General features: G+C 45.8%; 1 protein-coding gene across 2 annotated transcripts; it reads left to right on the plus strand.

The window, feature by feature from the left end:
• The first annotated feature begins 104 nt into the window (after window positions 1-104).
• UTP18 (UTP18 small subunit processome component) lies at window positions 105-26299 on the plus strand. Of its 2 annotated transcripts, none has more exons than XR_009246997.1 (14): window positions 105-497; window positions 1402-1514; window positions 3541-3639; window positions 6492-6559; window positions 9444-9529; window positions 11585-11710; window positions 11798-11972; window positions 12913-13013; window positions 13472-13562; window positions 15035-15158; window positions 17421-17595; window positions 23944-24083; window positions 25434-25655; window positions 26155-26299. XR_009246997.1 is itself a non-coding variant. In XM_058676620.1 (14 exons), the coding sequence occupies exons 1-13, from the start codon at window positions 105-107 to the stop codon at window positions 25456-25458; spliced, it is 1716 nt and encodes a 571-aa protein (XP_058532603.1). In that variant the 3' UTR covers window positions 25459-25472; window positions 26155-26299. The 2 variants fall into 2 exon arrangements, 1 of the variants encoding a protein (XP_058532603.1); XM_058676620.1 differs by having other exon boundaries at window positions 25434-25472.
• Window positions 26300-26754: the final 455 nt, after the last annotated feature.

The following is a 26754-nucleotide window of genomic DNA, read 5'->3' on the forward strand; positions in this document are numbered from 1 at the left end:
AGTGAGGGGGTGGTGGTGAGTGTTGGTCACGTGGCGAGAGGCTGCGCAGGCTCCTTGTGACCCTCGGGGCTGCAGCGGCCGCTGACGGAGAGGTGCCTGGGCGCATGCGCAGGGGTTTCCACGTGAGCGCCTGCGTTTCTTCTCCAAACTCCGCGATGCCGCCGGAACGTAGGCGCCTGACGAAACCGGGCCGGAAAACCGGAATGAGGCCGGACCGTAAGAAGCGCACGAAGGCAGCCGGTGTAGCCGGGCCCAGGACGGGCGGGCCGCCCCGAAAGGCCGCCCCTTCATCCCAGCGGAAGGCGCCGGCGCGGCCCAGCGCGGCGGCCGCTGCGATGGCCGTGGCGGCGGAGGAGGACGAGAGACTGCTCCGGCAGCGCAACCGCCTGACGCTGGAGGACGACAAGCCGGACGTGGAGCGTTGTCTGGAGGAGTTCATCTTCGGCGACGTCGAGGACGACGAGGACGCGCTGCTGCGGCGCCTGCGGGGCCCGCCGGTGAGGGAGGCCGCTCGGGCGGGGCGCGCGGTGGGCGGCGAGGCCCCGGGGGCGGAGCCCGGGAGACCTGAGACGGCGGGCCGGGCGCCCCGGGCGCCCTGGGCGGCGGCGGGCCGGCGTCCGGCTCGGCTCGCGGGATCGGGGGAGTCCCTTCGTGGGCATCTTGCAGTCGGCGTGTGGGCGTGACGCTCGCCGGCTTTGGAGCAGGGTTCTGTGGGTCTTGGCCCCTTCCGCTGGCACAGGGGTAATTGCTCACCTGATGACTGGCACTGGCTAGGGGACAGCCCATGAGACCCGGCTTCCAGATTCGACTCCGCCCCGCTGGAAAGGACCCAGGCCAGGCGACCTGTTCCCCTACCCCCGACCTTGGGCTGGAAGGACCTTAAACCAGTGGCAGGGCCGGTAGAAATCACCTAGCTGTTTCTCTCGCTGGGGTTTTGGGAAGGTTCAAGCTCGCTTTAGAGCCGATATCATGTATTATAGATTACATTTTGATAGTGTGGGATAGTTTCTTAAGGAGGGAGGAGACCAATAATAGTGAAAAACGAAGAGAGATTCAAGCAAGGATGTGAGACGAATTGGGACATTTAGCCTTGCTAGCGTCCGAGCCTGCGGTGTGTGCCCTGCCAGCGCTGTGCCATGCCTGCCTTCGGATGTCAGCCTGTTCTCCTACTGGGTCGCTAGCTGTCAGCAAGTGGGCGTGGTGTCCTTGACCCTTGCAGCCCGTCCTGCCCGTGGTGCTGCTCTCTGGGTTTTCTGCTTCTGTCTCCAGCTTCTCTCGCGGCAGCCTCAGCAGCATTCATCATGGCAGCATTCCACCAGCCGTCCGACTGAAAGGGCCAGCTGTCTGCCGCCATGGGGTGGAAAGCTCAGGGCTCCAAGGTGTCTTGTCTTCTGTCCGTAGGCTCCTGTTTGTGAAGACTCCGGTGACTCGGAAGTGGAAAATGAAGCAAAAGGTGGTTTTCCAACTTCAAAGAAGCCAGTGTGGGTGGATGAAGACGATGAAGATGAAGAAATGTGAGTTGCTTGACTTTTCTTCTAGAACACCTCTGGGCACTTGAAAAGCTATATTGCAGATTTTAATATTATTCCCTGTGGATATACAATTATGTGGAGAGTTGAGAAACGTTGAAAGTGCAGCCGAGGGTCACTGTCCCCCGGGGAAGTCCTGTGCTTGCCTGCCTGACTGCCCGTGTCGGCTGTGCTGCGTGGGCTGGCCAGGAGAACAATGTCTGTTGTCAGACCTGAGTTTTGCCAGTTACCCATTGCCCATGGGCATGGTTAGAGTCTGTCTTTTTGATTTATAAAGTGCATCTATATCAGGAAGCTCTGGGGATTAAATGAAATAGCACCTGTAGAATTTGTTACGCAATGCTGGGGACTGAACAAGGCTTAAAAACAATCCAGCTAGCGCATATGAAATGTAAGTTCATAAATGAGAATCCACTGGCCACTTATGTTTTGATTTTTGTTCTCTACGAAGTCCTATTGTAAGGACTTCTCTCCGCTGTGTTGTGGTTCCTTCCACGAATTAACCACATTTCACAAACCTGCTGTTAGATACATTTTCTTATTCTCATAAGTTAATGAATGTTATATTTAACTTTGAAATATATCATTGTGAATAAACGTGTTTTAAAGGCTTTTGTAGTTTCTTAAGAGGTTTTTGAAGAAGTATTTATCTTTATTGGAAAAGCAGATTTACAGAGAATGATCTTTTATCTGTTGATTCACTGCCCAAATGGCCACAATGGCCAGAGCTTAGCTGAGCCAGTCTGAACCCAGGAGCCTCTTCTGCGTCTGCCACATGAGTGCAGGGCCCCAAGGACTTGGGCCATCTGCTGCTGCTTTCCCAGACCGTAAGCAGGGAGCTGGATGGGAAGTGGAGCAGAGGAGACACAAAGCAGTGCCCTTATGGGATGCTCGCGCTTGCAGGTAGATTAGCCAGTTGCTCCATCGCGCCAGTCCCAAGAAGGATTTGTTTTTTCTTTTTGCAGTAGAATTGACCCAAGAGCCCAGACGCTTTTAAGGCTCTGATAAATACAGTTAAGATTGCATACTGATTTTTCATCGCATTAAAACGATTAGTTCATTTCAGTCCATACTTGTAAGTAGTTATTTCTTTTTAAACTTTGTCAGTGGTGATGTGAAATATCTCAACTTACTGTGAGCTGAGAAAACATTTTGTTACTAGCTATGGGCATTTTTTTCCTCTATTACACCTTTGTCTACTGGTCTGTCAGAGGTGTTTTCTTCATGATCTTAGTATGCTAATTCCTACTGAGGACTTCAGACCTGTTATTGTCAGATTCATTGCAAATTTTCCTTCAACACAGAAGTTAAGATTTTAAAAAATTTACTTTATTCAAAAGGCAGAAGGGCAGAGAAAGACGCACAGAGACCTTTCATTTGCTGGTTCTTTGCCCAGATGCTGACAAGCCGGATGTACGGAACAAGCTCTAGGTGTCCCTGTGGGGCGTGGGGCCCAGCGATGAACCTCAGGAGGAACCCTCACTGTTGCTCCCCAGGGTGCACCCGGCAGGAAGCTGGGCTTGGCAGTGGAGCAGGAGCTGGAGCAGGAGCTGAACCCGACACACCGAGGGGCCCACACTGCTGCACCAGGTCCCCGCCGCCTCAGTGTTTGCTTGAACCTGTGTCTTCCTGTTGTTTCTAACAGTATGTTGTTTCTCAGGGACACCATTCACCTGTGGTTTTCCTTCAATATATTTTAAAGTTTGATTTTAATGTATTTGTAACTTTTCAGTTTATTTGTGGTTTATTTTGGAAGATGGTGTAAACTTTGTTAAGTCATGATGAATTTTTAGTGTAGAAATCCTGCCAAGGATGGACTGGAGGATGTCGGAGGCGCCTTTCCGCTGCAGGAGGAATGACGAAGCGTGTGACGCGTCTTTTGTGTTACAAATCTTGACCTGTATTATTTTTTCACATTTTTTCAATAAATATATTCTCAAAACACTAAACACAACAGCTGTTTGTGTTGACCTTAGAAGTCACTTAAAATATGCTTTTTTTTTTCTTGTAGGGTTGACATGATGAACAATCGATTTCGGAAAGATATGATGAAAAACGCAAGTGAAAGTAAACTTTCGAAAGAGAATCTTCAAAAGAGACTTAAAGAGGAGTGAGTGTCCCTTTTCTTGTGATGGACTAAGGGTCTGTAATCAGTGGTTTCGGTTGATTCTGTTTTTAGCTCTGGCAGCTTTTTGGATATTCAGATTTCCGTTTGGTCGTCCTTGCTGTTGGAGGCAGTAGTTGGGGATTTTGAAGGGTAGGAAGAAAAGCAAACACAAAGAAAATTTGAAAAAAAAAAAAAAAAAAAACGCTTGAAATTCTATCACTCAAATATAATCAGTGATAGTATCATTCACTTGTTCATTTGGATATGATAAATGATATCATTCCCATGATTTTCTCCTCTGTAAATTTGCACATATGTGAACTCCTGCCATCTGATGTCCAGTGGGATTTGAACATTTGGCTGCATCTGCTGTACATGTTTGGGGTGTGTCTTTTCCCAGCAGAGAATGAAGTATGTTTGATGTGGAGCACTAGCCCTACTTTTGTCACAGTGTGCTGCCCGATGGGGTGAGCGGGGGAACCATTTTTCTACCGAGGGCCTTTTGGCTGTTAATAACCTCATTCGTGAGACATACAGAAGTACCAGTGTAAAAGTGATCTTGCTGTAGGTTTACTGGATTTCAGGTCCCGCCTGTGGTTGCCTGGGCAGGGGCAGACCAGATAATTTCATGGTTCCTTCGCTGGCATGACATTAAGGGTGTTGTCCTTCCTGCGTGCAGTGCCATTATCACAATAAAGTAGTAGTTAATGACCTGTCCAGTTTAATTTCTCCAATTGTCATACGATGCGTACATTACATTTGGATTTTGTCTTTTTGTTTGTTTGTTTTAAAGATTTATTTGCTTCTTTAGAACTTTGAGTTACACTAAGAGGAAGAGACAGAGAGGGACTTTCCGTTGGCTAGTTCACTCCCCCAGTGCTGTCATGGCTGGAGTTTGGACAGGCCAAAGCCAGGACTCAGGGATTCCTTCTGGTCTCCCACAAGGGTTTAGGGCTCAGGCACTCAGGCCATCTTGTACATTAGCCGGCAGCTGAAACAGGTGGAACAGCCACAGGGGATGTTGGTGTTGCAGGTGGCCGCTTTACGCGCTGTGCCACAGTGTTGGCCCTGGCTGTGATGTCACTTAAAACTGTTTCTTTAAACTAGTACATCCATCTTTTAGTTTTTTTCCTGTGACATTAATTTTTTTGTGCTGTTTAGATAGTATTGTGTTGTAGAATGCCTTGCATCCTGAAAATGTCTCATTTTTTCTTTCTGTAGGTGAAATTCACATAACAAAGTTAACTATGTTGAATGACACAATTTACTGGCATTTAGTATGTTGTCAGTGTCGTACAGCTGCTTCTTAATTCTCCTTCCAAAAGACTTTCACCTCCCTAAAGGAAAACCCTTGTAGCAGTCACGCCCATTTCTTCCTCTCAGATTATTTGCTGTGTTGTTCATCTTGTTCTTGGGTGATCTCTGTTTTCTGTAAAAATAGACACAAGAGCTTGGTTAGAATCAGATTAAGTATTTTTGCAAAAGGAGTGTTGAGATGGTGTGGACTTCTACAGGGTGAGAAGGCCCTCTGTTAGTGCTGCAGAGTGCGCCCCCTTCTGCTTGCTCACTGCAGGTGCCTCTGGGGTGCCCCACCCTGCTCTGGAGGCCAGTGAGGGCTGGGGAATCTGTGAAGTCCTGGGGCAGTGAGGGCCTGACTTGTCCCAGGACAGTCTTATCTCATGCAAAGCATTCTTGATTTTTACTGCCTTTTTTTTTTTAAACAGTAGTTGTTACAAATGTTTTAAAAAAATTCTGTTATTCTTGAACAGTCCCCCTCACCCACAAAAAAAGGGTCTTGGAAATTATTGATGTATAAAGTTGGTTGTATTAAATTTGCTGAGCCAGAGAGCATCCTGTGAGTGTCTCCATGAGAGGATAGGGATGTAGGATTGCGATTTGTCTGACAGGTAGTTGGTACAGATGGTCAGGATGAACTGCACAGGCTGTTGGAGCAGTCACTGTGGAACGCAAGTACTCAGAGTTCCTGGTGTCATGGTCTGTCTCCATTTTTGTTTTTTAAAAAAGATTCACTTATTTAAATACAGAGAAAGCTATCTTCCACTCCGTGGCTCACTGTAGATGCCTGTAACAGTCCGAGAGAGGCCAGGCTGACGCTGGGAGTCTGGAACTCCCCCATCGAGTCTGGCATGGTGGGGAGCACTTGGGCCATCTGCCGCTGCTTGCCCAGATGCATTAGCAGAGAGCTGGGTGGGCACTGGAGCATCAGGTCAGGAACAGTGCCCATATGGAATCCCAGTGCTTCCAGGGGGTGGGTCAGCCAACTGAGCTGTTGCACCAGGCTCTGTGTGAACAGCTTTAAACCTTTGGAACTTGCATGGATTTTGTTGCATATTATGCTGTTTCTCATTTTAAATTCTTTTTTTTTAAAGCACATTTTCTCATTTTTTTTAAAGATTTATTTGTTTTTATTGGAAAGTCAGATATACGGAGAGGAGAGGAGACAAGAGAGGAAGATCTTCCATCCGCTGATTAACTCCCCAAATGGCTGCAATGGCCAGATCTGAGCTGATATGGAGCCAGGAGCCAGGAGCTTTTTCTGGGTCTCCCACGTGGGTGCAGGATCCCAAGGCTTTGGGCCGTCCTCAGCTGCTTTCCCAGGCCACAGGCAGGGAGCTGGATGGGAAGTGGGATGGCCAGGATTAGAACCAGCACATGCTGCGTGAGGACTCCAGCCGCTAGGCTGCCACGCCAGGCCCCATTCTAAATTTCTTGATGGGAATTCTTTCATTCTGCATTTTCCTGATGGACATTGTTTTGAAAAGAAGCACTCCCCTACTCTCTAGGATTTTTTCAGTATCCCTTTGGATTTAGAAATTTTTTCTGTTTTCCCCTAGATTCCAGCATGCCATGGGGGGCGTACCTGCCTGGGCAGAGAATAACAAGCGGAAAACATCTTCAGATGGTGAGCACTGATAACTCATACGTCAGAAAGGAAAAGCCTCCCCCCATTTCTATTATTTGAGCTTTGTTACGTTTGTTACAGCCTGAGAATTTTGAAAATGTGTTTTTTTTTTAAATGTCCTGTTTTGGAGTGTGTCATTTCACTGTGGGAAGCCCTCTATAAGTAATGTAAGATTCAAAACAGATTGAGCATCCCTAATTCAAAAACCTGAAATCCCAAGTTCTCTATCTGCCGCTCTGTGAACAGTGGTATGATGGTATAAGTAGCGAGTTCCAGGCCATCAAAATGAAAGATACAGGGTAAAGCGACTTCAGACTGTGTGTGAGGTACGCATGGGATGGAAGTGAATTGGATGTTCAGAATTGGACTCCACGCCCACGCCATCTCATGTGCGTGATGACAGAAAGGTAAACTCTTGGGCACTTGGGATTTCAGACAGATCAGATCAGAGATATTCAACCTGTGGCAAGCCGTCTACTGCAAGGTGATGAATTGTGTGTTTCTCAGCTGAACTCTGCTGCATAATGGCGTGTGAGGAAGGGAGGACAAGTGGTGCTGTGTGCTGATTCCGAGTCCCAGTGACGACATTACTAGTGACTTTAGCATCTCTTCGGAAATGGGACACGGCAGGTCCAGCGCAGGTGGTTACTCCTTTCATTAAAGGCTGTCTTGAGCTCCAGGTTCTAAGTTGGCTTGTGTGCTGATAAGGACGTGCTGCTTTGTGATGGTTTGGAGTGGGAGGATTTAACTGGGATTGGATTTGATGATCTGATTGGAGTTCTGCATTTCACACTTGGGCTTAGCCTTTGAAGGCCTGCAGGAACTCTGGGGTCTGTGCTCACGGAGGGGCGGAGCTTTCCTTGGTCCCTGGGGAATCTGATGGGCTTTCAGTTGACTACCACCCCCAGCTGCCCCCCTCCCCTGTCCACACCTGTCCCCTCACCGCATGCTGTTGACGTACAGGAGCCCATGCCTTGTTCCAGAGAGATGCTTTTGAAGGCTGATGAAATTATGACAGTGAGGCTGGTCTCTACCACTGTGAGATTCTTTTCTACAGCAAAATCTTTGCCTTAAATATATCAAATGGTAATAAGTATTTTTTTTTAAATTTTTGACAGTTCTCTAGTCCTCCCTTTTGAACTTATAAGTTTATTATAAAATGTTATCTTTTTTTTAAGATTTATTTATTTTTATTGGAAAGTCATATACAGAGAGGAGGAGAGACAGAGAGGAAGCTCTTCTGTCCAATGATTCACTCCCCAAGTGGCCACAGTGGCCAGAGCTGAGCCGATCTGAAGCCAGGAGCCAGGAGCTTCTTCCGAGTTTCCCACACGGGTGCAGGGTCCCAAGGCCTTGGGCCGTCCTGGACTGCTTTCCCAGGCCACAAGCAGGGAGTTGAATGGAAAACCGGGCCGCTGGGATTAGAACCAGTGCCCATTTGGAATCCCTACACAATCAAGGCAAGGACTTTAGCTGCTAGGCCACCACGCTAGCCCCTAAGTTTTCTTGCTTGCTTTCTTCTTCTGCTTCTTGTTCTTCTGCTTCTGCTTCTGCTTCTTCTGCTGCTTCTTCTGCTTCTTCTGCTTCTTCTTCTGCTTCTTCTGCTTCTGCTTCTTCTTCTGCTGCTTCTTCTGCTTCTTCTTCTGCTTCTGCTTCTGCTTCTTCTTCTTCTGCTGCTTCTTCTGCTTCTGCTTCTTCTTCTTCTTCTGCTTCTTCTTCTGCTTCTGCTTCTTCTTCTGCTTCTGCTTCTTCTTCTTCTTCTTCTGCTAATTCAGCTTCAGCTTCAGCTTCCATCTGCTGATTTAGTGCCCCGAATCAGGCATGACCTGGGGAAGCCAGAACTGTGTTGCTTTTGTATGTTTGTTTCAGGGAACGTAGCTGTGCAGGGCTGCTGGCACTCCCAGAGCCTCTTACTGCACCAAGCGCTTGGGAGGACTCAAAGCTGCGGGCAGCTCTTGAAAATTTTTCCTGCGGTTGATTGCACTTTTGATCCTGGGTGCAGGCTTTTCTAATCTCAATTCAAAGGCTGGGGTTTTACCAGAATCCCTCAAGAAGCTTAGGAGTTTTCAGTGTAGTTTTTGCTTGCTCTGTGTTTTGGGAAGCTTGCTGTGCTTCTCAGCTGTCTCTTGGGATCATGAGTCATCTTCCCAGGAAAAGCCGCCCAGTTAGTTCTGGAAGTTGTGGCACACTGTACTGACTCTGATCTTTCTGAGCGCAAAGTCCACCTTCATGTGAGTTTATGAAGCTGCATCTGTCCACTCTATAATGCATTTACCATTTTTACAAGTTGCTGTTTTCTATGTAGGAGTGGATTTGTTTAATTTTTGCTCTTTCTTGGGCCCGGCGGCGTGGCCTAGCGGCTGAAGTCCTCACCTTGAAAGCCCCGGGATCCCATATGGGTGCCGGTTCTAATCCCGGCAGCTCTACTTCCCATCCAGCTCCCTGCTTGTGGCCTGGGAAAGCAGTTGAGGACGGCCCAATGCATTGGGACCCTGCACCCGTGTGGGAGACCCGGAAGAGGTTCCTGGTTCCCGGCATCAGATCGGCGCACACCGGCCCGTTGTGGCTCACTTGGGGAGTGAATCATCGGACGGAAGATCTTCCTCTCTGTCTCTCCTCCTCTGTATATCTGGCTGTAATAAAATGAATAAATCTTTAAAAAAAATTTTTTTGCTCTTTCTTTATCTTGTTTATGTGTTACTTTCACTCCAGAATCCACGTTGGACTTAACATTCTATGCTAAAGTTTCTGTCACACTTCTCTTAATGTTTTGCGTTTTGCTTTGACCACTTGGAGTTGATGTTGAAAATAACAGAAGTTTGGGAGCGACAAAGGGCCACCTCCCTGATTCTAAAGACCAGTATTGTGGGTTTGTTTAACTTAGATGAAAGTGAAGATGAAGATGATTTGTTGCAAAGGACTGGAAATTTCCTCTCCACCTCGGCTTCTCTTCCAAGAGGAATCTTGAAGGTGAGAGTCGGTGAAGTAGGATCTGCCCAGCGTTTACCTCAACCTCCAGCCTGCTTCTCAGTTATTCGTGTGTGAGGCTCTCCTGTCTGTGGGGTGGCAATACACATGGTAGGTTTGTTTCCTTTCGTGAAAAGGCTTGAGGTATTACATTACGTCCCCTGTAATTCTAGTTCTGTTTGATTTCTTCCTTTGCATTTCTCCTCATTCGCTGTAGCAGCAGTGTAGTCCGTTCTGCTGTCACCTCGCTTGACACACTGCGGAGGCTTTCTGAGTGACCTCTCCTTTTCCACTTGATTTCTTCCCAAACCATTCTTCCCCCAGTAGCTTGAGGGAGGGTTTTTTTTGTGTGTGTGTGAAATTTAATTTTTATTGGAAAGTCAAATTTAAAAGAGAAGGAGAGATGTAAAGAAAGATCTTCCATCCACTAGTTCACTCCCCAAATTGCTGCAATATCCGGAGCTAAGCTGGTCTGAAGTCAGGAGCCAGGAACTTCTTCCGGGACTCCCATGTGGGTGCGGGGTCCCAAGATTTTGGACCATCCTCTGCTGTTTTCCCAGGCCACATGTAGGGAGCTGGAAGGGAAGTTGAATGGCCGGGACATGAACCGGCACCCATATGGGATCCTGGCATGTGTGCAAGGTGAGGTCTTAGGTGCCAGGCTACCTGCCACACCGGGCCCCTGAGGGAACTTCTTAATAAAACATGGGGAAGGGTCTTTCCCCAGCAGTTAAGATGCTGGTTGAGGTTTCTGTGTCCCGAAGTGGAATGCTTGGGTTCTATTTCTACTTGGGCTGTTGATTCTAGCTTCCTACTAAAGTGCACCCTGGGCGGCAGTGTGATGGCTCAAGAGCCTGGCTTCCTGCCACTTAGAAAGGCACCTGGGTTGAGTTCCTGGCTCCTGGCTTTAGTCCAGCTGTTATGGGCATTTGAGCCTATGGAGGAGCACTTTCTGTGTCTCTTACTTCTCTTTCCCCGCCCTTTCCCCTCTATGCTACCTTCTCTCTCTCAAATTAAAAACAAAAATTAGCAGGCCAGCCCCTTGTGGTGCAGTGGGTTGGGCTACTGCTTGCATCTTAGGCATCCCAAATCAAGTTCTGGCTATTCCGCTTTTAATCTAGCTCCCTGGGAATGTGGCTAAAGATAACCTAAACAACTTGGCCCAGGTCACGCATGTAGGAGACCAAGAATGCAGTTTCTGGCTCCTGGCTTTGATCTAGTTACGCCGTGGCCAATTGGATGGAAGCTCTCTCTGTCAGTTTACCTTCGGAAGAAATAAGTAGATCTTTAAAAATCAGCTCATGTGATTTTTTTTTGTTGCGTTCTGAAAGCTTATGAGTTAGTTACCATAGTCCATACTGCCCTTCCTAATGGGACTGTCCACTTCTTCAGCCTCCTCTTAGCCCTTACTGTCTGCTGATCTTTTTCTGTTTCTTGAACATGCTAAATCCTTTTGTGCCTCTGAACTTTATCTGGCTCTTCTGTGCCTGTGTGTTCTTCACACAGCTTGTTCTTGCTGCTCCAATGGCGCTGTGGAAAGGAGCAACCGGAAGTGTCCTGCACTAGTTACTGGTGCTGGGTCTAGCTGGCTCACTGCATAGCCAAGTGCCCTTCTGACATAGTGCTTCAGTTAATAGTTGTCAATTAATGGGTCACTCTATACAGAGTTCTCTTTCCTGTTCTGCAGTGGCGGGTATATCTAGATGGCACAGGGGAACCATTAGAATCTATTAGGGGACAGAGTGAAAGGCCCCTAGCCCTGAAGAGTATATCACAGGGAAATGACTGTATACTAATGCTGCAAGAATATGTGTTAAATTTAGATTTCTCCTTGGAAAGCAGCTTAGTCATGTCGTACTCTTCATTTGAAGGATGCTAAGAAATGGATTCTTGAGTTGTAAAATAACTGGCTAGACAGGGCTGAGATAGGGTCTTTTGGTTCCTGTTCCAGTTTACTTTCTTCTGCATTGTAAACTGTAATGTTTTTTCTTTATGCTATGAAGAAACTGATGTTAACCTGTTTGAATTGCTAAAAATTTTGGCTTCGTTTCTCCATAGATGAAGAACTGCCAGCATGCTAATGCGGAACGGCCTACTGTTGCTCAGATCTCATCTGTGCAGTTCCATCCGTGTGCGCAGGTGGTGATGGTTGCTGGGTTAGACAACGCCGTGTCACTGTTTCAGGTAGGCATTGCAAAGTCCCTGAAACGTGTTTCCCTGCAGCATGCAACATCCGTGGAAGTAACCCAAAGAAATGTTCTGTATTTACAGGTTGATGGAAAAACAAATCCTAAAATCCAGAGCATTTATTTGGAAAAGTTTCCAATATTTAAGGCTTGTTTTAATGCTAAAGGAGAAGAGGTTTTAGCCACAAGTACCCACAGCAAGGTTATTTATGTCTATGATATGTTAGCTGGAAAGTTAATTCCTGTGCATCAAGTGAGAGGTAAGATTTCTGCTGTGCACATAAGCTGTTCTCTCCCAGGCTGAATTTGTTTAACTATGCTGCGACATGAACTCACATCTATATGTGATGCTGACATGGCAGACAGTGGTTTTGCCTGTTATGCCACAGCACTGGTCCCAGCTGATCAATTTTTCTCAAACGCTAATGTGAAATTTATTCTTTTTATTTATGAGGTTAAAGGTTACAATCTTCTTCATGATGGGGTGCTTATGTGGTCAGCTGCTAATTTATATACATTGTTAGCTTTTTTTTTTTTTTTTAAGATTTATTTATTTTTATTGGAAAGCCAGATATACAGAGAGGAGGAGAGACAGGAAGATCTTCCATCCGATGAGTCACTTCCCAAGTGACCACAATGGCCGGAGCTGAGCCAATCCAAAGCCAGGAGTCAGGAGCTGTTCCGGTTCTCCCATGCAGGTGCAGGGTCCCAAGGCTTTGGACTGTCCTCAACTGCTTTCCCAGGCCACAAGCAGGGAGCTGGATGGGAAGCAGGGCCGCTGGGATTAGAACCGGTGCCCATATGGGATCCTGGCATGTGCAAGGCGAGGATTTTAGCCACTACGCTATCGTGCCGGGCCCCATTGTTACCTTTTGTGGCTGTTTTGGTGACAGTGCATTTTCATTTTGGGTACTGAACTTTGTGACAAGAAAGTATAATTTTTCTGCTTACATTTGAAAAGTTAGTTGATAAATTTACTGTTGGGAGAGCTGAATCTCTGACTTGAAATTAAAGAGGTAAATGGTAACCAAGGCAGAGAAGTTAGTTGAAGGTCTGCGATGACCGTGTGTTAGTGTTACAGTCAGTCGTTCATGAGGTCAGATTGTTTTAGACAAATATTTTAAGAGGTAAGAAGTTGTCAGTTAAAGAGAACTTTACTGAAAACCGTATTAAGCCTTTTTAATTGATTCATCTCTTTAGGTTTGAAAGAAAGGATAGTTAGGAGCTTTGAAGTCTCTCCAGACGGCTCCTTCTTGCTCATAAATGGCATTGCCGGGTATCTGCATTTGCTCTCAATGAAGGTGAGGCCATATTGTCGCTTGCTGGCTAAGGTAGCAGTGTGGGGGAGGTATTGAACCTGAGACAGAGACAGAGTGTTTCCATTTGCACGGGAATCCCCCAGCTACCTTCCGCAGCTGTGACTGGGCCAAGACCAAAGCCGGGAATGGCAGCTCAGCCCAAGGGTTCCATGGGGATTCCAGGGACTCCGCCACTTAGGCCACCACTACTGCCTCCGGGATGCATGTTAGCTGGGAGTGGTCGTGAGGAGCCTGGCTTGGGACCGAACCCGGGAGCTAACAGGAGTGTCTGCACCAGCAGTTGAATCGTTAGGTTAAATGCTCACCCCCAGAGAGAACTTGAGTATTGAGAACAGCGTCAAGTAGGTGTTAGAAGATAGAGAACTGGATTTTTAAAAAATTTTATGCAATGTGAACCTCCATACACTTAACAGTTTGATTAACAGTACTTATTCTTTTAGACCAAAGAACTGATTGGTAGCATGAAAATTAATGGAAGAGTCGCAGCATCCACATTCTCTTCAGATAGTAAAAAAATATTTACCTCTTCAGGTAAGTTACATTATTAACACAAGACAAACATCAGGTATGTTTCTATTTCAAGTTTAACCAAAATCCGTGTTTGATTTCCTATCTCCTTTGTAGTTAATAGGCCAACTTTATTTTGGGGGTTAATTTGTATCGCTATTTTCATTCTGAGTTAGACATGATAAAGGAGTAATTGTTAAAAGTGGCAGTATTCACATGTTTTGGTAAACAAGAGGGGACATGCATATTTAATACATACTTCATTTTTTTTTTTTTTTAAAGATTTATTATTATTGGAAAGCCGGATATACAGAGAGGAGGAGAGACAGAGAGGAAGATCTTCCATCCGATGATTCACTCCCCAAGTGAGCCACAACGGGCCGGTACGCGCCAATCCGATGCCGGGAACCAGGAACCTCTTCCAGGTCTCCCACGCGGGTGCAGTGTCCCAATGCACTGGGCCGTCCTCAACTGCTTTCCCAGGCCACAAGCAGGGAGCTGGATGGGAAGTGGAGCTGCCGGGATTAGAACCGGCGCCCATATGGGATCCCAGGGCGGTCAAGGCGAGGACTTTTAGCCGCTAGGCCACGCCGCCGGGCCCAATACATACTTCATTTTATCTTTTTTTTTTTTTTTGAAGTTGCTCAAACTTATCACCCCTGGTATCCCAACAGTACCATCATTTTGACTTGGAGGGTGTGAATACTTTTCTTCGTGAGTGGACTCATCTCTTCTGTGGCTGGTCACTGGTGACCTGCCCCAAGGGCACCCTCCTCTGGGGACAGTGCTAGCCATGAGCCTCGCTCCTGCCCAGCTGGGTCCTGGGAAGCGTTAGGAAGGCTCAGCCAGCAGCCGTGTTCTGCAGTCTGCAGAGCTTTTTATCTACTTCAGCTCAGAGCCTTTGGTAATTCAGCAGCATGTTTTTAGAGGTTTAAAAAAACTCTGAAAAGAGAAAGAACAGAAGCCTTGAGTGTTAGTATTTGTTTTGTCTTCAAATCAAAGTTTCACAAAATTGATTTTGTGATGGGTATCATATTATTTTAACTTTTAAACGCTTTTCCAAAGTTTTATTTATTTATTTATTTGAAAGGCAGAATCACGGAGAGAGAGGGAGAGCCAGAGTGGGATAGCTCCCATCCGCCAGTTCACTCCCCAATGGCCACCTCAGGAACTAGACGTTTCATCCTGGTGTCTCATGTGAGTTCAGGCACCGAAGCAGCTGATTCAGCTTCTGCTGCTTCTCCAGGCACATTAGCAGGGAGATAGACTGGAAGAGGAACAGGTGGAACTCAACGTCCGTGTCCGTATGGCAGCAGTTTTACCCTCTACTCCACAGTGTTGGCCCCACAAGAAATAGTTTTAGTGTGGTTTTCTATAAACAGGAGGTTATCATATGTCTTTATAGTTGCTTGTTCTCTTAACATAGAGCTGAGAATGGTCAGCCTTGAAGGCTGAAGTGAAATTAACCAGACTTCTTTTTTGGCTCATTTACTCAGGTGATGGAGAAGTGTATGTTTGGGATGTAAACTCTAGACGGTGCCTTAACAGATTTGTGGATGAGGGCAGCTTGTATGGATTAAGCATCGCCGCATCCAGGAATGGACAGTATGTGGCTTGTGGGTGAGTAAAGAGGAATTTTTGTCACCTTCCTCGCATTGCATCAATGAGAGTGTTAAGATTTGAATGTGCTGCATGGTACATGGATTTGTCAGCACCATGGGCGCCCATCTTTGCTGGAGTTGCTGGAGGTGTGTATAAACTGGACACCACTGTGAGGACTATAGGTCAAACCCATGGAAATAGCCATTTTTATCTTCTGTAATCAGGTTGTATCAGGTGGTTAGAGATTGTTGACTTCAGTCTTCGTTAACTTTTAAAAAATATAAAATATGATTTTTTGTTACCATGGTTTCCATATGGTTTTGAACTGTGCTTTGAATAGTTACAATGAGAATGTATCTTACTTACCATGTGCCAGGTAGTGCTTGATGTGTATGTGTTGCATAAGAAATTCTTATTTCTTGCTGCATGGTCGACTGTTAGGCAGCTGAGGCCCTTTGGGCTGAGCTTGTGTTAGATTCAGGGTTACAGCCCGGATTGTTTGGTTCCCAAGCCTCACCTTTTAAACACAGTAGTGCTGTTTTGCTGGGATGGGGAACTTTTTTTTTTTTTATGCCAGAGGCTTTTGGATATTGTTGGGCCATAGAAAATCAAATTGAAAATTAATCTGCTACAAATGGATTGAATTTTGAGTCCCACCTGTGATTGCCTTGGCAGGGCCAAGCTGTAGGATCCTGTGGGCCTGTTATATAGCCTGTAGGCCTGGTGTTCCACCTGTTGTAGCATTGTGTATTTTTTGTGTTTTTAAATGTGTGAATAGTACCATTACTAAGAGTTGTATGATTTAAGAAATCTTAAAAAAATATGGTTTAGCTTGCATTGATTGTGAATCAATTTGTGCCATTTATGTGATCTTCTACATAAATAGCCTCAGTGGTGAGTAGTTGGCCTAGTTCAAGGTGCTAGTTGTGTTTGGAGGGCTGGACTCAGTGCCCACCTTGACTCCTAATGCCAGCTTCCTGCTAGGGCAGACCTTGGGCAGTGGTCATGTCTCATGTAGTTGGGTTCCTGGCAGTTGCACAGGGAGGTGGACAGGGCAGCAACACTACAACCTTCTCACAATTCATGATCTTGACGGAGATGGATGTTTACATACATCTGTTTAGAGGCAAACCCTCATCAAGACTGTAGTTGAGATACGATATTTTTTAAAGAGCAGAGAGAATGGTATTTCTGATTGAACATTCAGGAAAGTGTTTTTGGTAATCACTGGTACTTGAGTTGGGTTATTTGAAGGCCAGGTAGGATTTGGAGAAAGGCATTGCGCTCGTGGAAAGGGTGAGAAACAGCAGGAAAATTTGTGTTTTGCGTGGAGTGGAGGTGGGATGAAAGCTAAGGATTGGGCTACAACAGCAGGCAGGGCACAGCTTTAGCGGTCTTTAGGATGTATTACAGTTTTGAAACTATTAAGTAGGAAGAAGTCCTCAGGATTTATAGAAATTTTGACAGTTACACAAATTTATGGGGTTCCATGTGGTGAGTCCATGTGTGTATGCTTTGTATAATGTTTAAAGCATGGTAAACATGTACTCAGACATTAACATTTCTTCATTGTGAAAACAGCTAAAATCTTTTGCTTGTAGCATATATACTTATTTGAGTGATAGAGAGGAGAAACAGAGCTCCCATCCACTGGCAGACGGCATGGGGCTAGAGGGTGTGGGCAAAAAATGACAGGTGCTTCGAAGTGGGAGAAATGGTCATTTTCAGGCTCTAGGCATGGGCAGCTGGTGGTTGAAGTTGCCATTGAACAAGGGAGGAGGAAGAGCAGTGTTGGAAGAGTTGAATTTATGTGGCCATGAATTCATGGTGGTGGTGGAGGGTGGGTATGTGGTTCAGTTTAATGTTGCTGCTTGGGAAGACTACGTCCCATATCACAGTGGCTGGTTAAAGTCCAGGCCAGTCTGCTTCCCAGTTGGCTTCCTCTAATGCATGTCCTGGAAAGTAGCAATTGATGGCTCTTATAACACCATGCTGGGGATAGGGAGCAAGCTGCACCAGACACCCAGCTAGCCAGAGTCCTGGTCTGGGCTCACCCCACCACTGCAGTATGGGATCCCAGTGGTGGCTTAACCCATTGTACCACGATGCTATCCCTGGGATGTGTGTGTCTTGTGCTGTGGGGTGGACTCGATAGCCACTGGGCCTTCTTTGCCATATGAATCCTTCAAATACCAGTTTGTGGGGCTAATTCTGTTTTTCCTTGTATTGCAAAATCCTTTTACGTGGTTTAAAATTCTTTACTTCTCTTTCTCTTTACAGTTCCAATTGTGGAGTGGTTAACATTTACAACCAAAATTCTTGTCTCCAAGAAACAAACCCAAAGCCAATCAAAGCTATAATGAACTTGGTTACAGGTGTTACTTCTCTGACCTTCAACTCTACTACAGAAATCTTGGCAATTGCTTCAGATAAAATGAAAGATGGTGTCAGATTGGTAATATTTCTTTACTCCTTCCTTTCATTTTTGGTAATTTTAAAATGTGAAGTGAGTGCATGAAAAAGAGGGCATATTTCAGGATAGAATTACTAGAATTGTAGGTTTTTTTTTTTTTTTTTTTTTTTTTAAGATTCATTTTTATTTGAAGGGCAGATTTATAGAGGAAAGGAGAGACAGAGATCTTCCACCCTTTGATTTGCTTCCCAAATAGTCACAATGGCCAGCGCTGAGCCAGTTTTAAGCCAGGAGCTAGTAGCTACTTCTGGGTCTCCCATGTTGGTGCAAAGACCTCAGAGCTTAAGCCATCCTCAGCTGCCTTCCCAGGCCACAACAGGGAGCTAGCTGGTCCAGAAGTGAAACAGGCAAGACTAGCACCTGTGTGCAGATAGGATACCGGTGTTGAATGCAGAGGTTTAGCCTACTGAGCTGTGGCACTGGCCCTAGCAGTGTAGGTTTTTGGGTGTGATTTTTAAGATGATGTACAGTGATCTCCAAGTATGTATTATGTCAGTTTCTTGGGGAAAGCCATCCTGTTCTTTCTTAGCTGTATGTGGAAAGTGGAATTAAAGGTAAGTTTATTTTGGTGCCAAAAAATTTGAAGTGTGTGCATACATAGAATTTCCAAAAAATTTGTTGAAAGATGCATATTCTAAAGTAATTATGCCTGGATTTCAGTGTTTTTTTTTGCATGCAGGTAAACTTTTAATTCTGTGTTCCACAAACTTTTAAAAAAGAACTATACTTACTTATTTGAAAGTAAGTGACAGAGAGACAAAGGTCATCCATCTGCTGGCTCAGTCTGCAGATGGCTGCAACAGCTGGGGCCAGGCCAGATAAAAGGGCCAGGATCTTCTTCCGAGTCCGCCAAGTGGGTGAAGGGCCCAAGCACTGGGGTCATCTGCTGCTGCCTCTCCAGGCCCTTAGCAGGAAGACCAGTTGGAAATGGGGCTACTGTTCCTAAGCCAGTGCCCATATGGGGTGTTGGCACTGTGGGCAGCAGCTTTGCTCATTAAGCTGCAACGCTAACCCCTCTGAAAAGTTTTTGAAGTGTTAAGGAATAGATATCAGGCAAATACATCATTTTTCTACATTTTTTTTTATTCCTCTGCCTTTAAAAACTTGAATAAATGAAGTATAAGCAGTTCTTCATCTGCTGGCTCACTCCCCAGAGGCTGTGGTCTCTGGAGCGAGACTGGAGCTAGATTGGTTGGAGCAAGGAGCCAGAACTTGGCTCCTCTGCCTCTCGTGTGGGTGGTGTGAGTGATGACGGGAACCGTCACTGCCACCTCTCAGGGTCTGTGGGAGTGGGAAGCTGGAGGCAGGGCCTGGATGGGGAGTGGACATGGTCGCTCTTCCGTGGGACCTAGCTGTTAACTAGCATCTTACCGCGAGGTTTGTGCCTACCCCAGTTCTTAGATTTTAAAATAAAACAGAACTTGAAAGTATTGTGAACATCCTGCCAGTCAGGTAGCTGGCAGTACTCGGGACCATCCCCAGCTCTGGTGATTTGCTAGAAGGACTCAGCATGTGGTGACTGTCATGGCAAAGATACAGTGAAAGGCAACAAAGCAAAACCAGCCAAGGGAAAAGATGGAGTCCGGAATCCAGAGGACTGCCCAATGGCTGCTGAAAGGCCTCTCCTGGGAGAGTCAGATGGGATTTGCTTAGCTTCCCCAGCTGCCCTACCTGCTTGTTAGGATTGCGGAGGCCAAATTTTTGTTGGGCGTTCAAGTGAGTACCATCTACCTAGCATTTGCCAAAGTTTTCAGCTTCCAGATGTAAAGCCAGGCTTAGTATCAGCTGCATTGTTTCTGTCCGTGGTTTTGGCACAATGAATCGCCTTTATCATGTCCACAGGCTACCCTTGCAAGTATCTAGGAATAGAGCTTTGAGCGTGGGTTAACTGTCTTGCCCAGCCTCACAGCTGGGCTTAAATTTGTTTCCTGCACTTCAGACAGAACCAGCTCTAGATACTGGGTATACTGAATACATAGAACTTAAGTAGCAGTATTACCTTGTGCTGTTGTATGAGGTTGGGACCAGACTAAATGCTTTTACAAAGACAGTTACTTTGATCTGGCTCAGTTAGTTCATCAATGTTTTATAGTAGTGTATAGTTTACAAACAGTTCTTCATAGGGTTTTTGTCTCAAATAGCAGTCCACTAGAGGATTCATATGCCCACTGTCAATAGTAAAGGACAGAATTTGCTTCTAGGTTTTGTACTCTTTCTGGCATCACAGTAGCTTTGCTGGAAGCTTCTCAGAGCCCTAGAATCTGTACAAAATTTCTGTGGTCAGTAGGGCAGGGGGTAAGTGAGGCTTCTGCCATATTACGAAGAACAGTGTTGCTGTTAACTGTATAAGATTTCCTGATAAACTGTTCCGACAGAAAAAATTGAAGAATAGGGCATTGCATGTTACTCCACCCTGTTGAATGGAACATTTGATACATGAGAAGGTTCTCACTCAAGTTGTCTTTAAAAATCCCTGCTCCTCTAGGCAGTGGCATAGTAGTACATATTAACCTCTCATCATTTTAATAGTAGTAAATTGTTTTTGAAAACCATGGGATCTATGTCCTGTTGACATAATCTATTCTGCATGATGCCTAATAGTTCTGCCTAGTTTGCTTCAGTGATCATGACAGCATTTATGTATTTTTATTGTGGCTGCATCACACAAGGAATTTATTAGAAGCAGCCAAATCGTGTTTTGTAAGTGGTAGTCAGCCATCATATGTAATGGAAGGAAGCCAGGCATGGCCGCTTCGGAGGGCCTCAGTGAAGCAGTGTTGGTGCCATTAAGTGCAAGTGCTTATAATGATTCCAGCCGTTTCTGTTTTCCCAGCTCAAAGCAGTGACTGTAAATCTAAGTCATTACATCAGTAGGGGACTCTGAAGACAGATTGCTAACATGTCTGCATTCTTGGCTGTAGGAGAAAGTGGTGGGACTCTATCCATTAAATCCACAGAGGAATAGCTTTTACTTGCTGATTTTGGATATGTGGACACTTAATGTCATGATAGAAATGGTTTTGGATGTAAAGGGAAGGAATTAATGAAGATGTGGCTTTATGGGATTTTCTGTTAACTAGTAGATAACCTTGTAGGACAGAGAAAGAGAGATCAGAACACAAAAGTCCTAACCCCGTGAGATCATTTGTGTGAAGGAAGAGGCACCAAATGCAGATGCAGTGAGAGATTTTACTGGGGAATTCTACAGGTAGATGCCAAGTCGGCAGAGGAGATAAAATTTAATAATAAATGTGGGTAGTTGATGAGTATCCTGGTGTGGATGTGGGCCTGCTGTGTCTGACTGTAGAGGTTCCTTATTGCATTATGGTGTTATATCCAAGAGGCATCATTTGCATCAAAGATTGCCAGTGTGCCCTGTTACTAAAGTGTAAAAATACACCATTACTTTTTGGCAAAAATAGATTTTAAAAAGTTGCAGTGCTTCTTTTCCTCCAACTTTTGCCCTTTTTTATAGCAGGCAATTACATGGGACTAGATTAAGAACCAATATATTCATGGAATTTGTTCCCTTTATATAAATTTTTAAAAATACAAACTTTGGGCTGGACTGGGTTGGCCAGATAACTAATTTGACTGTAATCCACCACTTTTAAATATAGATATGGAAAAAAAAAAAAAAAAAAAAGAACCAATATATTCCCTTTTTTGGTTGTGAATAAAAAGTGATTTAATACAAATTACTTGTAAGAAATTACTCAACAGGTAAATTGGTTCTTAACGTGTTTTCATTTGAAAGAGTCGGCAAACCAGCTCCTCGGGTGTCAGTGTCATGCCAGGAATGCTGAGAAGAAAGTGGTGGGGGCATTCTGTGGGAGTGTCGGTGACAGGTGGAAGGGAGCAGTGGTCTGCTGTGGCCCAGCACTGTTCATTGCCCTGCAGCAAATATTTGTCCCTAATGTTCTACTCTCTGATGTTGTGGATCCTTATTCCTAGTTGTCACTTGCTTGGTGGTGGTGGTGATGGGTGGAGCAAACTTAGAATAACCCAAGCAAAAAAGTTAAGAAGACCAGCCACTTACCAAAGTCAGGTGCTTTTTACATTGCCAAACTTGATATAAAAACATCGTGCAATATACATATCATGACTCCTCCCCGCAAAGTAGGAGTCTGCGTTGCTTACTTTAAAAAGAGCACACACTTAATGCCTTGAGATGCCTGTGTTTAAGAACTTCAGAAGTTAAGATCAAATTGGGGCTCTGCCAGTTTCTTTGGGGTAGTAGGTTGCCACTGCTTCCCCTTAGCAGGCGGGCATGCAGTGCAGGCCGATCCTGCCCCTGGCACAGTTGACAGTAGCTGTGTCTAGCCTGAGGAATCATCCTAAGCTTCCTTTTTGTGACAAAGTGGTCAGTAGTAATTAGTGTCAGAGCGAGTTGGCTGTGTCAGTGGCTGGCTGAAGCCTGTTTAATACACAGGTGTGTGTATTAATGGTTTTTACCCAATATTGCCTGAAAATCATCTTTGCTTAGGTGGCATGAAGTCATCCAAAATGTGGGTGAAGGCAGACTGCCTTACAGGACTGGCTGGGTAATGGCTGTCATGTATCTGAACGTGAAAGTGCTGAAATTCATGGACAAGTTGGAGAGCATTTGTCTACTTCAGGGAACTGCTTTTTTTACGTAGGTTCATTCATCCACTCTTGGAAAGCGGACTTGTCTTGCCTGCCTTGGACTTGAGCCCGTTTGCCACAGGAGTACACCCTGGAGGAAGAGACTGTGTCCCCCCGGCCTGGCTTCAGGGGAGCCCTGGCTCTGTTTAAACAGAACACAGTTCCACTTGGTAGATTGGGTCTTTGTCATTCACTTCACTTCAAGGAGAGATTGCAAAAGGCAAAACATTTAGCAAAAATATAAAAAATAAAAATGTAAAGGGGAAATTTTGTGATGGTGGGATACTTGGTGGGACTTTGCACATGAGTTGGATGACTTTTCATTTGCATAAAACCAGACTTCATTAATGTTTACATTTTCTGTTCTCTGTGATCAGATTTTAGGATTTTTTAATTTGAAAGGCAGAGTTGGAAAGAGGGAGAGACAGGACACAGCAAGAAACGACTTCCATCCTCTGGTTCTCTCCCCAAATAACTGCATTGGCCGAAGCTGTGCCCCTCTGAAGCCACAAGGTCTCCCATGTGGGTGCTGGGCCCATGGACTTTGGCCATATTGCGTTGCTTTCCTAGGCACATTAGCAGGGAGCTGGTCAGAAATGCAGCATCTGGGTTCTAACTGGCACTCATTTGGAATGCTCGTGTTGCAGGCAGTGGCTTAGCATGCCATGCCACAAAGCTGGCCCCAGGTTTTTGTTTTTTTAAGATTTGTTTTTATTTGAAAGGCAGATTTTACAGAGAGAAGCTGGAGAAGGTCTTTTATGTACTGGTTCATTCCTCAAATGGCTGCAGTGACCATAGCTGATTTGAAGCCAGGAGCTTCTTCCTGGTCTCCCCTGTGGTTGCAGAGTCCCAAGGCTTTGGCATCCTCTGCGGTCTTCCCAGGACATAAGCAGAAAGGTAAATTGGAAGTGGAGCAGCCGGAATACAAACCAACACCCATGTGGGGTGCTGGAGATGCAGAGTGGAGGATTAGGCTGCTGAGCCACCCATGTGAGGTGCTGGAGACGCAGAGTGGAGGATTAGGCTGCTGTGCCACCTGTGTGGGGTGCTGGAGACGCAGAGTGGAGGATTAGGTTGCTGTGCCACTGCACTGGTCCCTGTCCCAGGTGTTAGTGTTCTTTACTGTGGTCATTAACTTGGCGCATTAGTGGATGACCTTGACTTTTGAGTTCACTTTATTGATTTCCGCTTTGCAGTAGACATCTGAGCTTTGCAGGCACTGTACTGGATGGTGTAAGAATGCTGCCTCTCACACGTTTCACTTAAACATCAAGTTGATTACATGAGGACACTCTTTGAAATTATTTGAGAGGCAAAAGTGAGAAACTTGTCATTGGTTGCTTCACTGTCCAAATGCCTGCAATGGCTGGGACTGGACCAGGGCCGGAACCAGGCTCAGGCCAGTGCCCACATGCGGGTGGCAGAGATTGAAGTGCTTGAGCCTTCACCTGCTGCGTCCCAGAGTCTGCGACGACAGGAAGCAGGACCAGGAGCCAGAGTTGGAGGCTCCTGTGTGGCACATGGCCAGGCACCCAGGCACCCAGCTGAGACTTGGTGTCAGTGCCCCTTGTTCCGTCGAGAGAGCTGTACTTCGACACGTGCCACAATAGATGAGCTTGTTCCAACAAAAAGACAGAATGCAGATTAAAACTTAAGAAAAATGGTTTCTCAGTTGTAATATAAAGTCTTTCTAATCTCCTGCAGGTTCACCTGCCTTCCTGTACCGTGTTTTCTAACTTCCCAGTCACTAAGAAGAATATTTCTCACATTCACACCATGGATTTTTCCCCCAGAAGTGGATACTTTGCCTTGGGGAATGAGAAGGGCAAGGCCCTGATGTACAGGTAACGTGTTTATGTTCAAGTCACAGGCTCCTGTGCTTTTCCTTCAGAGCTAGGAAGGCATGGAGTATGTTCCTACAGTTGGGTTCAAATTGTACGGCATGCTTAATTGTGGAGTGTAGTAGTGTTCACCTTGACTCTTATCTTCCTTATTTTGCTTTTTTTTTTTTTTAAAGATTTATACTGAAATTGGAGATGCATAAAAGGAAGAGTGTAAATTGATTTTGAAAAGATAGTTCCCATTACACAGTAATGGGATTTCAAATTGTACTTTGAAGGGAAAATGGCTCCATTCTGGGCCACTTCCATTAGTCATTTCAGATCAGTCTCCAAGTGGCTGTTTCATTTCAGATTTTATGAAAAGGTGTAGATACTAATTAGATTTTAAAATTCCTTTCCAAAGCTTCAAAAATGTTTGCTTTTATTTATTTGCAAGGCAGAGAGGAGGGAGTTCCCTCCCCTACATGCCCACAACTGGCAGGAGCTGGGTCCGGCTGGCGGCAGGAATCTGGCTGCTACAGTTGTCTTCTGCTGCCCGTCAGGGTCTGAGTGGGATGAGGCTGGATTGGGCGTGAGTGGAGTAGTGGAGACTTGAACCAGGAACTCACTCCACCTTTGGGATGGCATCCCACGTGGCGTCTTAACCTGCCACAGTGCCCGCTGTGCCGTTAGAGCTCACCAGAGGGAGACTGTCCCAGCTGCGCTAAAAGTGGGTTGAATCTGACAGTATGTCTGTTGGCTGTGGCTGGTTCAGTGTTTTATAGGTCCCAATTTAAGGCTTTGGAGCAAGCTTAATTTTTTTTTTTTTTTTTTTTTTGAAGATTTATTTATTTTCTGTTGTAGACAGATTTACAGAGAGGAGAGACAGAAAGATCTTCCTTGTGCTGGTTCATTCCCCAAGTGGCCACAACAACTGAAGTTGGGCCGATCCAAAGCCAGGAGCCAGGAGCTTCCTCCTCCTGGTCTCCCACGCAGGTGCAGGGTCCCAAGCACTTGGACCATCCTCCACTGCCTTCCCAGGCCAGAAGCAGGGAGCTGATGGGAAGCAGAGCATCTGGGACATGTAGTGGTGCTGGTATGGGATCCTGGCGGTTGCCAGGCAAGAATTTAACCATTAAGCTACTGCAGCGGGCCTAGGAGCAAGCTTAATTTTTTTGCAAGTGTGAGGCATTGAAATTCTTCAGAATGTCAGGTTGAGGAGGCGGAACCTAACTGAATGAGAATTGTGATTGGTCCCTGCTCATGAGTTCCACCCCCCAAATCTTCCCAGTGGCTGTTCTGTTAGCTGATTGACAATACCATCAGTAATTATGAGTTTATTTTGCTTAAATTATGTGTCTTTCGCTTTTTCAGGTTACACCACTATTCAGACTTCTGAAGAGACTATCTGAAGTAAGAAAATCCTTTTTATGAACGATACTGACTTGAAGGACATACCATTGCTGTCCGCTTTCAGAGCTGTCCCTAGGTTGCTGCATCGTCAGGCCGTGGGCTGGGCGTGGGCCAGGAGGCTGGCCCTGGGCCTGCCTTGTGATTGCCTACCCAGATGGCAGCAGTCCAGCTTTGTTTTCCGAGGTCAGATCTCTAACGTGGCATCGCTGATTGTCGAAAATATGGTCGTTACTGAGTTTTATCCACATAGCAGAATAGACTTAATAGAGAGGTGCCCTCAGACACAGCTGTAGTGTAGCTTGCGTGGATTTGAGTCTTCTGATCGGGAGTGCTTCTCAGGAGAGAGCGTGCAGCTTTCCCTGTTTCCCATAGCTCATCAGTGGCCACTTCTGAGCTTCGCTGCCCACTAGTTAAGATACAGAACCTGCATCCCTTCTCATGGCTTCACCTCTGACCTCATGTGGTGACTTCGAGGCTGAACTTTGGAATTGTTCTGTTCATGAAGACTCATTGTTTGGTCTTCTCAGAGACTCGTAAATGTTGAGGAGTGATTCTGGGAGTGCAGCTGGATTTAATCAAGGGGTTTTGAGCTAAGCATTATCTAGGAAGATGCAGGTCATGTCTCTGTTGGGGACCTGGAGCTGTCAGTCAAATGTGTAATCTCTTCTGTTCTTTTCCTTAGATCCAGAGGAGCCCCAAGAGAAGCCAGTCCTGTCACATCTTTTCAGAGGCCTTCCTGAAGGCGTGCTAATTGAGGGCTAATGATTATACTAGAGTCAACTTTGCTTCAGTTAACTGCACTGTTTTAATAAACACCTGGCAGCTTTTGTTTGAAAATCAGTGTCTGATTCTTCCCCCTCCACACGTGGGCCAGCCGTGCACACACCCAGAGAAGTTGGTTGCATTTCTTTGAGGACTAAACATGAGCGATGCAACAGCGCCTCTCTGTGGCCAGCAGTTCTGATGCAAGCGGAGGCTGTTTGCCTTCATAGTCAGCCCTGAGCGTGACCCCCTTCCAGCAGGGGTCTCTGCATGCGCAGGACCTCAGCTGTGATGCTGTGAGGAGCTGTGGGGGTCTCCTGGCTCCCACGGGGTGAGTCCTAATCTTCCAAGTGGTGATCATGGAAATGAAAATGTTGCTACTCTGTTGTCATTGTTACTTGGGAAGGGACATGGGGAATCCTGGGGCTCTTGTCCAGCCAATGATTAGCTGCTCCCTTGCTAGAAATGCACTTAATGTTCCATTTAATTGAGGCTCTTTATTCATAATGTAGGCTTGCTA

Source organism: Ochotona princeps, chromosome 17 (assembly GCF_030435755.1).
Source record: "Ochotona princeps isolate mOchPri1 chromosome 17, mOchPri1.hap1, whole genome shotgun sequence".
Classification (NCBI taxonomy): domain Eukaryota; kingdom Metazoa; phylum Chordata; class Mammalia; order Lagomorpha; family Ochotonidae; genus Ochotona; species Ochotona princeps.

Coding starts and splice junctions, on each gene's coding strand:
- UTP18 (XM_058676620.1), top strand. CDS start 105: ATGCGCAGGGGTTTCCACGTGAGCGCCTGCGTTTCTTCTCCAAACTCC. Junction 498..1,401: donor GGCGCCTGCGGGGCCCGCCG/GTGAGGGAGGCC, acceptor TTCTGTCCGTAG/GCTCCTGTTTGTGAAGACTC. Junction 13,014..13,471: donor TGCATTTGCTCTCAATGAAG/GTGAGGCCATAT, acceptor TTATTCTTTTAG/ACCAAAGAACTGATTGGTAG.